The sequence below is a fragment of the Neopsephotus bourkii genome, unplaced genomic scaffold, assembly GCF_033783945.1.
Source record: "Neopsephotus bourkii isolate Nb327-2 ecotype Australia unplaced genomic scaffold, CSIRO-AGI_Nbou_v1 NB_256, whole genome shotgun sequence".
In the NCBI taxonomy this organism is placed as follows: domain Eukaryota; kingdom Metazoa; phylum Chordata; class Aves; order Psittaciformes; family Psittacidae; genus Neopsephotus; species Neopsephotus bourkii.
In genome coordinates this window covers 1,312,773-1,326,266 of record NW_026900765.1, presented here as the reverse complement: position 1 = coordinate 1,326,266, position 13,494 = coordinate 1,312,773, and the positions used below count along the sequence as shown (strand labels likewise).

General features: G+C 37.6%; 1 protein-coding gene across 4 annotated transcripts in view; it reads right to left on the bottom strand.

Annotated features, from left to right (window-relative positions):
• Positions 1–7,792: 7,792 nt before the first annotated feature.
• The window catches only part of CEP120 (centrosomal protein 120), a 48,047-nt gene continuing 42,345 nt past the window's right edge, over positions 7,793–13,494 (bottom strand). For all 4 annotated transcript variants that reach the window (XM_061346040.1, XM_061346039.1, XM_061346038.1 and 1 more), the window contains 2 exons: positions 12,450–12,595; positions 7,793–9,907 (listed from right to left, as the gene is read on the bottom strand). In XM_061346040.1, coding sequence (XP_061202024.1) covers positions 9,673–9,907; positions 12,450–12,595 — 381 coding nt within the window. In that variant the 3' untranslated portion in view covers positions 7,793–9,672. The remainder of the gene's footprint in view (positions 9,908–12,449; positions 12,596–13,494) is intronic.

Below are 13,494 nucleotides of genomic sequence, written 5' to 3'. Positions count from 1 at the left end.
AATCTGTCCTGACTGAGCACCTTTGCAATCCGGACATCACGGCTTAACCTCGCCACAGCACCTGGTGGGTGTTTTGGTGCTGCTGGGGCCAAATGCTGACTACCTTCTGCGTGACTTCAGACTCCCCTCTGGTACAGGGTGCAAAGTACCTGGGGGGAAGTTCTCCTTCTGCAGCAAAGGCTGCATTTTCTTTTTTTGCCTGTCTCCTTAGGTAGTAAATATATCATCAGTGGCTCTTCAATTCCCCTAAGTAAAAAAATGAGCAACTGCTAGCTATGAATTCACAGGAGTGCTTGCTATAAGAAAAAAACCTAGCAGCGAATTTTAAAGAGCTTTCCTCCCAGGAATGCAAGCCCAAACAAAGGTTTAGCCTGTTTTTTAATTTAAGTCTGGTGGAGCAACATGTCATACCTCAGATACTTACAACAAATCAGCCTTTATTCAAGTGTGAGAATTAAGACATAAATTGCTGGCTGCTCAGCTCTCAAAACAAAGTCACGCTACAAAAAATGTGATATTTTGAAGAGAAACAGGAAAAAAATTTATCAAGGTTTTTGTTATTATTGCATTAGCCTTCCGCTTGATCTTACTAGCTATAGATACTTGATGTCAGCTTAAGTGCTTTCCATTCTTCCCATAAGCAAATTCTGGTTGAATACTATATATCATTTTACTCTTGCTCACTGCTAGTCTCAGTACCTCATTACAGCAGAGCACTTTTTGAAACTGAGCTATAGCCTAGATACATGATTGTATAAAGTTTTAAATAAACATACAACATTTATGCTATGTTGTTTCACAGGGATGATTTATAGTCATTTTCTTCTTCCAGTCCTGAGCTTTGGACATAAAAGACACTGAGCTCTCTGCTGTTTATCCAAGCTAAATCCTCTGTTTGTTCTGCATAAGCGTTCTTGATTCTTTAATATATTGCAGGCTTTAGCTTCAGGTTTATTCCCTCTGGGATGGTGGAATTAGATGCATTAACTGACAAAGATAAGGTACGGACATTGCAGCTTAATAGCCATTAAAATAGATACTGTGATAACAAAAATGGAGCTAGAAAAGGGAGTTGAGGTTGTGATGTTTTAAAAATATGTATTTACAAGATTTAGATCAATAAATTAAAATTTCAGAAATCTCCATAAGGAAGCCTCCAAATGACATTGGGATTTTGGTTGGTTTTTATTTTGTAAGGGTAAGAGAATCAGAAATGGATATTGTGAACTAGGTTACACATTGCCTCTCATGTTTCCAAAGACAGCATTGTTTCTTCTTACTAAAATGACATCATGTAATCTGGATGCTGTACCACCAAAATACTGCTCTGTGCTACAGAAGAAAATTAAGAAAGTTCTGTAGGATAATGCAAGTCTCTCAGCCTTAAGAAAACCTGGGTGGATTCCGTTTACCATGATCCTTCTTTCCTCAGAGTATTTAAATATATACGTATATATATGTTCAAACCACATACGGGTAGGCTGTTTACTTCATACTGCTATTCTTCATTGTAGCCCTTGTTCTTCTATTACAAAAGCAGGTAACACTAAATGCCTGTTTTCTTCTGTGATCTTAACTATTACAAATTTTGAGCGAAGCCCACTTAAAGATTTTTTTTATTCCAACTCAGTATTCATTCTTAAATTTTTGTGTAAAAACAGCGTCAGCATTTAAAGACCTAAAGTCTGACATAGAAGAAAGATTTAAAGAATTACAGTTTTTAATGTGACATGCCCTAAATCATCTCTTACCACAGTATAAAAATTAAGCTCTGATTTTAGAAGCTCTAAATGGACTTTTATTTTTTTTCTAAGTCAGGATTAACGGGCATATAAGTAACAGCCTAGGCACTTTCTCTGCCAAAAATTATCTAACTAAAAGTTTGAATCTGGCAGTGTAAACAGCAGCCCCGCTTGTACTCATACAAGCTTGTTATTTTGTGGTACACAAGCTAGTATGTTCTCCATGCTCTGTAACAGATTGCATTCCATAAAGCATGAAATGCATTTTTATCTGAAACTTGAGTGGTAAAATAAACAGCAAGGAAAATAAAGACATGGGCAGTCTTTTTTTTTTTTTTTTTTTTTAATTTTAATTCCACAAGCATTTATTTTAGCTCAGATGCTTTCCTTTTATAGTGGTGGGATATTTCCAGGAGTAATGGGCAGATGTTGTGAATTACTTATTCAGTGAGCATGAAAGGAAGGGCAAAAAGAAAAAACCCTCAGCTCTTTGTGAACGATTCCTTGAGTGTGCATAAAAGCTATCTTTTAAAAAAACCCCACAAAACTAATTTTCTGTAGATGTTGATTAGATTGTTTTCATTATGAAGTATATAAAGTAACATGTAATTTCTCTGCATATTTAATTGTCCTTTTTAATTATTCTTAGTTGTAAAGAAATCACCCAATTTGTTTATTTGGAAATCTGTGGTTCGCTTCATTAGGTGTACATGTGGTAACAGGAAAAGTCAAAAAAAGGGGGAAAGGAGGTAAGAGTTCACTCTGGCAAAAAAACCCTGGGAATTTGATGGTATACACAGAGAGGTTTCGCTTTTGTGAGCGGCAGCAAGTGGGTTTCTTCCCTGTGATGGCAAGTGCTGTGGAGCAAAACCACTGCTTCCTCCTCCTTCTCCCCTCTGTGGCCCGGCATCCCCTTGGTTGTTTCCTGAGCTCCAAAACTGGATGGAGAACTTGTGATCGCCTCATGGGCACAATCACATCTGGCATGGGGGCATGGGTAATCTGCTCAGCAGTGGCCAGCTGGTTTTACAACATGTCAGAGTTATATTGCTAAGAGTTGTCCTCCCACTTTCAAAACTCATTTCCAACAGCGTCTGTCACGTTCATTAGGATACTAAGGATTTGCTTTTATTATTATTTCAATACTAATAAGTTATGAAATGATTTTCCCATAAAAAGTTTTCACTAAAACCCTTGCAATTACTTATTTGCTCAATAGACAAGATATAGCAAACAATGCTTTACTTTTTCTTTTCCAAACTGTAACAACCAAGCATTAGCTAGTGTCCTGGGTTCGGGACACAGGCCTAAACCACAACAGCTAGCTATTCATCAAAACATCCACATAATGAGGAATCACCTTTATCTTACTACCAGAGAGCCAAAGTAAACAGTACTGCCCCATACCATATATTTTGCCTTTTTTTCTGCTTTTTTCTATTATTTAATGATTATCAACAAGATTAACCTAGCCTTTATTGGAAAATGGTATGCTTAGATTCCCTTAATTCCCCTGCAAATTAGAGAGTTATACATAAGGATTGAAATATTTTCAATTTTTTCTTACAGCAGTCATAGGAATTGGTAATTAGCCAGAAGAAAGAAGATACAGATTTGTCTACTAAAAAAGACCAAAATAAACAGGTTGTACCCATTTGCTGAAGAGTAGAAGCTACTAAATACCCCTTTCAGAGCATTAAGAGGACTGTATCCAATACAGATAGTCTGAGTTTAAAGCCATTTGTGAACCACATAGACAGAAAAGCTTTTCCCACGTTATTCCCATTTTGCTGATAGGAAGTGGAGGCCCAGATCCCTGTTCGAGATCACTCAACACCCCTATAACCAAGATGGGCAGAGAAACCACAGACTTTGTGCCCAACCCTCTGCCTACCAGTGACAGCTTCTTCATGAGTAATACAGGAAAGATTTGGCCATGTTGCACCAAGTATTGCAACACAAGTTTTTGATCAGGATGGCAAAGCATTGCTTTTCTCTTACAGTTGCAGAGAGATAATGTCTTTGAAGATGTCCTCTTGCTAAACCTGCCTATTTCTGCTTAGGCTACGACAAGCTACCTGCATTCATCAGGTATATGTAAATGAAATAGGAATCAGTAGCATAAAAATGTTTATTCTCAGGTAAAACTCCAAGACCATTTTAACAATTTGCTGTATATAGGCAGTAAAAAGATCCAGTAATGGAGTTTAAAAAAAAGACCCTCAACCAAGCATTGGTTCTGCAAGCTGTGATGAGACAGACAGAACTCACTCTAAAGGCGCACAAGCGTGTTGCTGAGGTGTGCAGTTTTTCCACAAATAGCAGTGCCCTCATAGAGATATACCCATAGACATATATACCTACCAGCTCCCTGCAGAAGTGGTGTACTCTTGCTTTTTGACACCCTGGCTTATGTTTTTATTTACTTTGGGTAACACATTTTAGCACAACTTCTTCAGTGCAATAATTGGGTTATTATTAGAAAAGTCAGGATAAATAAAAAAGCAAGAGTACTTAAAACATCATGTGATTCCACATTCAGAAAAACTGTCATAAAAAAGTAATTGCTCTACAAGTCATTGTTCTACAAGTATCACACAATTCAAACAGCACATCCTTTACCCCACGGTTCCTGGAGAGGGTAGGCTCTGGGGTTTACATCAAATATGTATTGATATTCATCAAAGCACAGCCCCAGCATTGGCTTAAAGTGCTGGCTCAAAGAACTAACTATTAAGCTGTCTTATTTATTTGGATAGGATGCATCATGTCAGCTTCATGCCTGGTATGAACAGGACTCAACCTTCGCAGGGTGTGTCTGATTATAAAGCTTATGGTGCCTTTCAGCCCTCATCTGCATGAGCTTGTGTACCACGGAATTAGTCTTGTTGCCAAAGACTGCCTTTTCAGGTGAACATTATCAATGGTCCAGTGTCCAGTACAACCAACATCTCAAAACGTGATCACCAAAATTATTTTCTGTATCTCCAGAGGTGAAAAACAAAAAAAATCCCCTCACTTACACTAACCCGTTAAGCAAGTACCTCCAAAACCTAAACTTTACAAAACATTCATCCTGGAGAAGGCCACGTGATGGTCTCATGGCAGCCTTCCAGTTTGTGAAGGGGGCCTACAAGGGTACTGGAGAGGGACTCTTCATCAGGGACTGTAGTGACAGGACAAGGGGTAATGGGTTGAAACTTAAACAGGGGAAGTTTAGGTTAGACGTAAGAAGTTCTTTACTGTGAGGGTGATGAGGCACTGGAACAGGCTGCCCAAGGAAGTGGTAAATGCTCCATCCCTGGCAGTGTTCAAGGCCAATATAGACAGAGTCTTGGGTGACATGGTCTAGAATGTGTGGTGCCCCTGCCCCTTGTCCTCTGACAATTTTTACAGGTCTTTTCATAACACAGTTGAAGCTCTGTGCACATACAGTAATTGTGGAACTCCATCTGCCCCCGTAAACCCACTCTAAATTTTGATGCCATATTATTTTGCCAATGCAGTTATGTCTTGGTAACTGCATCGAAACCCTCTGGTCAAACACTCAGTAACACTACACTTTTACAGTCATCTACTCTCTCGTATATTGTTAGAACTTTTTGTAGTAATACATAAATTGTTTAAAATGCTGTCAAACTACTACAGGTATTTCACTTGGGAAAAAAAAACACAACTGGACTACAAAGAAGGGGGTGTCACTTTTCCAGAAGCATTATTAATGGGGACTATTTTAGTCTTCGGTTATGGGGAATGATAGGCTGTAGCATTTCTTCAAGTTAAGAACAGAAAAGAATTGTACTTCCAAGAATTCAACTACTCTGCATTAAAGCCACCATGGGGTTACTGTACATTTATACATCAGAAAGTCAGTAAATTATTTTTCTATAAATTAGTCTCTCAAAGTTGACTTTTTTTTTCTTTCTGTTCTGAATGCCAAACTCCTGACTGCTTCTCTACCACAAAGACTTCATATCTGGATAGCCGACATCTGTAAAAACATTTCTAATGAAAACACTACCAGTACAACCCCCTGGAGAAACAAATGAAATGAGATCTAAGTATGCAGCCGCCTTTCTTCAGTTCTGTCTTTAACAATACCGAGGCTAGTGCTTGACACAGGTCATGATCATTTAGGCACAGTAGTAGCAAAATAAATAATTGTGTAAATATGTAATAGCTGGTATAAATACCTCAGTAGCACTTAGAAGATATGATAAAGGATTTCCGTCTTTAGTTGTGCATTAAGGTTTATCTCTGTGGCTGGGACGGAGAAGCATTCAAGCTGCATGAAGGAGAACTATGGATTGAATACTAGAAGCTCAGTGCCAGACATAAGACTGCTTTCTTTTCCACAACAGCAGTTTTGAAAGTGTATTAGTGTTGAAAGTATTGAATACCTGCTAAAGTATTGTAGAAACAGTGATTATACCTTTTACCCAAAAGCCAATATACTGGAAAGAACAGTAATGTACTTAAATAAACCAGTTTCAAAGCAAACCAGTGCCAACTGCTTGCTAAAATAATTTTTCATATTTTTTCCATAATGAATTCCACTGCCTAAGAATTTAAGAGAATTTTTTTCTGATAAACAGTGTAACAATTAATAGGGAAAAAAGGTCTATTTATTTGTAACAGTTCTTAAAATCTTAGCTAATACTCCATATCAAGGTGTATAAACATAAAGCTTTCAGTTTCTCTGCCTCAATTTTCAACCTTTACTAAATAATTTGACGCAGCTCTTTGATAGTAAAGATTGGTAATAACAAATACCTTCCCAATGTAAGAACCATTAGCACATATGGAGACAGGAGAGGATATTCTGCCTGAAAATTATCGTAAAAAAGAACAGTGTTTCTAACTGCTCTCACTTTTACAGGGGCTAATGCTTCTCCTTTAAATGACTAGATTGGACAAATACAGGATATAACAGAAGTTTCCTTAGCCAAAGCCAACGGCAAGTTCTGGTCCTGAACTTTAAAGCAGATGAAAACTGGAACTGATTTTGCACAGAACACCCTTCAGCCCACCCCATACCTCCCATTTACTAATTTTTGTGAGTATTTGTGTTCACAGAAACATTGGTAGGAGTACTTATTTTGAAATAATTCCTTCAACTTCCTTAGTGAAACCTGGGTGCTCTATAATCAACAGTCGTTTGCCAGAATGCCACGAGGGCTGAGATGTTGCTCCTCTTCCCACCCACTTTTCTGAGGCGCATGGAACCAGGTCCGAACCCATAAACATGGGAATCATCTCCAGCAGTCTTTTTATGCTAGGTGAGTTACAAGTTCAGTCCTGGTTCCATCTATCTGTTTTAAATGGCATTCCTTTTTGCCATTAAGAGAGATGAAGATAAAAATTCTAAGAGATTTTTTATAAAAAAATTGTATTTGTTTCTTTCATTGAATAGCTACAACCTTTAATATTGTTTTGAAGCAATAAAAAGGCAAACGGAACCTTTAAAAAATATCAAGCATATCTGTGCTATAGGTATCTACTACAAATATAGATTTTGTTTCTTGAGTACTTCAAGAAGCACAGAAAAATGGTGCTGGAAAAATTAAACTAAAATATAAATCTTAAAGTATCATTTTTTTCTTACTCTAATACAAACAAGATCACAAAGATTAATAACTATATTACAAATCAGAACTGCTAAATAAGTTTTTTTAAGAATCACAAAATTCATGCTTCTTACCTTGTAAGTAGTGATCTTCCAAATGACAAAATGGATCCAAATAGCTTTAATTAGGCTTATAGAGCAGGTTTATAAAGCGTTCTACCTTTTATTTTACCCAATACTTTGATTTACTACAAAGAAAATTCCCCAAAGTAGTCTCTTTTTAAACCCCACAGCAACAAGACTGCTGTTTTCTTTGCAAGCCATGGAAGAAACTCAATTAGGAATTAAAAAGTGAAAATAACATTGAAAGTAAACTTGTAAATATCATTAATTCAAACACTAAAGACTGTCACATTACCATAAACAGGAAACAAAACTTTCTGTTCAAATACGTAGTCACAAACGAGACATAAAATCCTTAATATTTATTAAAATTTTCAATTTTATTTTCTAAATTAACACACCTGAAAAGTCCTAGGATACCATTTCGTAAAATCACCAATTACAAAAATTCAGTCAACACAAAGCATGATCTTCAAGTCTAAGGCACCCTCCAGCGTTTGAAGAAGAAACTACACTTCCAGCAAGTGAGCATGCATTTGAAGAAAATCAGCATGGGCAAGTCTCCTGTCAAAATAGAAGCTCCCCAATTAATCTGCAGTAATTACATATGAACATGTATCAGTGATATGACTAAGCCATAGAAAAGTTGTAAAATTATTTTTTTAAGGATTTGTATTGGATTTATGAAAGTGTTATTTGCTTTGCTAGTGGAGAGGGATCTCTTTAAGCACACTGATTTGAAAAATACAGGAGCACGCAAAGTATTAGAAAAGCATTTCTTACGAAATTTGGTATTGAAAAGTAATAATTCCTCACAGAATATGATCTCTGTGTTTATACAGCTTGTTTAAAACTTCTCCAAAGGAACAAACAGTTTATTTAACAGGAGATATGCCCATAGTAAGGAGGAGGAAAACCAATATACCTAGAGGCAAAACCAGATACAAGATTAAAAAAAGAATTTACAATGAATGCCATACAAAACAGAAAGGTCACATGAATACAGCCACATCTATGGAAGCTCACTCATTTTTTGTAAAAAATAAAGGGATTTTTTCCATTGGTATCTTTGTTCATTCTCAAAGTAACAAATCCTAAGATGTTTTCAGTATTGGCATTCTAATAGAGAAACATTTGTGCCTACAGAACAGACAAAAATGCCTTTTGAAAGCACAATGTTGTAAAGTAATGATATTAGTGAGATCCGCACAAATGACTTTAAAATTACTGAAATAGAATGAAAGCTGGAAACCAAAATGTTTTCAACTGTGATTATGCTAACAAACTAACCTTTTCTGCAGAATTGAACACCTTGAGACTGCTCTCTGTTCATACTTACATAATCAAACAAAACCTTATATATAATTTAAGTGGTAATGAGATAATGCTTTGAAATATATGTTAAGTAAGTGCAAAGTGGTTAGATCTTGATTAAGGAAAATATCTTTACTTAGAAAAGCTCTTATTTATGTATGAGTTCAGAATTCAAAGTGTATAAATTCACTGAAGTAGTGCCTCAAGTATCTTTCTTCATTAGGGATGGATGTAAGAATGCATGCACATTTCTGAACTCCTGGGTTCACCCATATAGGTCTAAGTGCAAAACTGCTAGGATTTTCACCCTGTACAATCAAACAAGATACTTAGTAATTGATTCAGTTTCAGTTTCATAAAGTTTCAGAGACATGCCCCCAGTCTTGTCTCTTACTTACTAAAAAACGTAGTCATGTTAGTTCTTACAGCTAGAGAAGCAAAAACTGATTATTTTGTGATTTAATAAAAAAGTGACATTTGACTGGTGCTGCACTTAGCATCAGAATTAAGAGTTCTGTCATGGAAAACAGCTGATGTTACTTTTCTCTAGTACAGCTGAAGAAATCTTTTAAAAAATTGAATGAAATTATGACAATATGGACCAACAATCTTAGAATGCATATTAAAAATATTACAAATAAACATAGCCATGGTGATGCAAAAAGAGGTAGAAAACATTTCAGAAGAAACCACAAAAATATATTTACATATGCATACATATGAGTATAAAAACATTAAAAAACAGTTGTCACCACCATAAAACTTAAAACTGTGCTTAACTTCCCGTTTTGCAAATATTTACATCCTCTTCAGAAAGACTTAACGATAATGTGCAAAATTAAGCATCACCTTATGTATTTGTAAGGTAATACAGGTTTATAAAAATCACTCTCCTCAAATTTTGGTTCTTTTTATCAACTTTTGTTTTTATTTAGTGATGTTCCTTTTTGCAACAGCTTCTCTGATTTGACGATCAAGTTCACTCACAATATGGTCTTCATGATTATATACTCCTGTTCTCAAGAGGGTATCCCTCTCTTCTATTAGACGAGAGAGATAATCATCCATGTTCTCATTTACTTTTCCAGAATTAGAAACTCTATCAGCAGAATTAGCTCTAATATCTTGCAACTGTTTTCTTTCTTCTTCTTGTTGCTTTAGCCTGATGTTGATAAAATGGAAAGAATCAAAGGATGAGCTGTATTAAAACCCTCTCTGATTATGTTCATATTAAGTCTGTAGGTTATTTATCTACTTAGTAAAATAAAGAAATCTACGAGAGGCAACAAATTACCCTCTCACTTGGGAAAAACAACCATAAGTAAAAGAAATCTTAATATAATACTTAAATTCTAACAATATGTTTTCATAATTAAATTCTAATAATACCTTTTCTACATGCATGTGTAACAAATACTTGCTATCAAGACTCCCATTTTGATAATTCAAGCAGGGTTCAATGTACAAGAACTACTGCAGACAAGTTTTCAGAGGACAACATTAGGTAGATTTACAATTTTAATGTGTTAAAAATACGAACACTTTGTTTTCTTAATGAAGCAATTATCCATAGAACTGAAGGTTTAAAACAGAAAAAAGCCTGATGCTGTACAACTATGACTAACATAAAAAACACGTACAGTGTCCTTAAGCATGCATTTTCTATACTGCAGTACTGTTACATTTTATAAATGTGAAATCTTTACCTAAGGGGCATTAAACTGTGTTCTTTCACTGGACTGACAGCCAATTATTACCTTGATTTAACAGAATCATAGTATGGTTAGGGCTGGAAAGGACCTTAAGTTCATCTAGTTCCAGCACTGCTGCCATGGGCAGGAACACTACAAACTCTAGACTACGTCACCCAAAACTCCACCTAACCTGGCCTTGAACACTGTCAGGGATGGAGCATTTACCACTTCTTTCGGCAACCTGTTGCAGTGCCTCACCACCCTCACAGTAAAGAACTACCTACCCTGAACTTCCCTTGTTTCAGTTTGAAACCATTACCTCTTGTCCTATCACTACAGTCAGTTCCTAATGAAGAGTCCTTTCCAGCACTCTTGTAGCCCCCTTCAGATACTAGAAGACAGCTACGAGGTCACCACACAGCCTTCTCTCCTCCAGGCTGATCTGCCCCAGATTTCTTAGCTTCTCTTCACAAAGGAGGTTCTCCAGCCCCCTTATGAACTTCATGGTCTTCCTATGGACTTCTAGAAGCTCCATGTCCTTCTTATGTTAAGGACAACAGAACTGTACATAGTACTGTAAGTGGGGTCTCACGAGAGCAGAGTAGGGGGCAGGATCGTCTCCTTCAACTTGCTAATCACACTCCTTTTGATGCAGCTCAGTATAGAGTTGGTTTCTGGGCTGCAAGCGCACACTGAAGCCAGCTCATGTTCAGTTCCTCATTGACCAACACTCCAAGTCCTTCTCCATAGGGCTGCTCTGAACCTCTTCTCTGCCCAGCCTGTAGCTGTGCCTAGGATTGATCCGACTCAGGTGTAGGACCTTGCACCCGGTATTGTTGAACTTCATGAGCATGTCAAGGTCCCTCTAGATCCCATCCCTTACTTCCAGTGTACCAGTTGAACCACACAGCTTGGTGTCATCAGCAAACTTGCTGAACGTGCCCTCTCCATGTCACCAACAAAGATGTTCAAGATCGGTCCCAGTGCTGATCCCTGAGGGACACCACTTGTTAACTGCTCTCCAATTGGATATTGAGTCGTTGACCGCAACTCTCTGCATGCAGCCATCCAGCCAGTTCTTTATCCACCGAGTGGTCCACCTATCAAATTGATGTCTCTCCAGCCTAGAGACAACGATGTCGTGCAGGGCAGTGTCAAATGCTTTGCATAAGTCCAGGTAGATGACGTCAGCTGCTCTGCCCCTGTCCATCATTTCTGTAGCCCCATCACAGAAGGCCATCAAATTTGTCAGGCATGATTTCCCCTTAGTGAAGCCATGTTGGCTGTCACCAACCACCTTATTGTTTTTCATGTGCTTTAGCATGCTTTCCAGGTGAACTGGCTCCAAGATTTTGCCAGGTAGAGGAGAGACTGACTGGTCTGTAATTCCCCAGGTCTTTCATATTCTCCTTCTTGAAAATGGGGGGTTTTGTCCCTTTTTCCCTGTTGTTGGGAACTTCACCTGAATGCCATAGTTTTCAAACATGATGGGCAGTGGCTTAGCAACTTCATTTGCCAGCTCCTTCAGGACCTGTGGATGGATTTCATCAGGTCCCATGGACTTGTGCATGTTCAGGTTCCTAAGATGATCTTGAACCTGACTCTCTCTTACAGCAGGTCTAAGGTCTTCGTTCTCACATTCCCTGCACCTGCCTTCCAAGACTTGGGTGGTGTGGTCAGAGCACTTGTTGGTGAAGACTGAGGCAAAAAAGTCATTGAGAACCTCAGCCTTCTCCAAATCCAAGGCAGCCAGTTCTCCTGTTAGCTTCCATAGAGAGTTCACATTATCCCTAGTCTGTCTTTTGTTTGCAACGTATCTATAGAACCCCTTGCTGTTATCTTTGACATCACTTGCCACTCAGTTCTAACTGGGCCTTAGCTTTCCTGACCTGATCCCTAGCTTCTCAGCCATCTCCCATTTCAAGGCACATAGCAAGAAAAGAGAGGGGAGGGGTCAAAAAGACCAAACCAAACCCCAACAAATCCCAAACCTTACAAATGCTTTTATACCTGTTAAGTTCATTTCTGATATCTTCCAACTCTTGACGATCTGGTTTCCCCAGCTCTTTTTCTTCTGCTGCCAAGTAGCGCAACCTCATGTGCTCCAACTCCTGTTGCTGTTTCTTAAGGTGAGCCATTGCATTTTCTTGTTCACGCTAACAAAGGGGGTGAAGACATAACTCAGTTGACTATGTGATTACATATAGAAATGTTAATTACAGCAACACAAGCAATACTTCAGCAGTATTAAAAATGCAGGAGTTAAACAGCATCTTACTGCATTGTAGGCATCAAGAGCTAACACAAGTGACTACCACAATTGCAGTTAAACATGTCCAGTCTGGATCATCTAAGTCCTGTCACAGATACCTTCCCATTAAGAAACCAGCAAAAATGTTACAAACACTTTTACACACTCTGGCTTAAACCAGTAAACAAAGTTTACACTTTTAGAAATGCTCAAGGTGCTTAGATTTATTCTTTTATTAATCCTTAGATTAATTCCTAAAATTGTAATTTTAAATTACATTTCAGAAACAAAAACCAGAAAATGCTAAATCACTGCAGGAAACTTCCATCATCAGCCCCACCAGTGCCTAGTGTCAAACCTTCAAGCACTACTTTTTGAAACTGCAATTTGTGGTTAAAAAAATAAGCCTTGAAAACAAAACTCTGGGGAGGATTCCTTTTATGTTTGTCTAGCTCTGTGTGAAACTTCAGGTAACTTATTCTGCAGATTAAATCCAATCAATCTATTCATTCTAAAAGTTTACTTTGATCTATATTTTCAAGCTCTAAGCAAACACTGTAACAAAACTAGGGTTTGAGTCCACTACCACTTCATGACATTAAAGTATCTAAGTAAGAAGTATGGTCCCCTCTACACTTGTTTCCCTTCTGGTCATTTTCCTTATGACCTTGAGACAGTCTTACTCAAGTGAGACAGAAGACCTAAGGTAAAATGACATTTCTTCCTGTAGTTAGAAAATAAGGCAGGATGTTACACAAACATCCTGGATCTAGACATGTTGTGAAGTACAAGGTTACCTTTGTA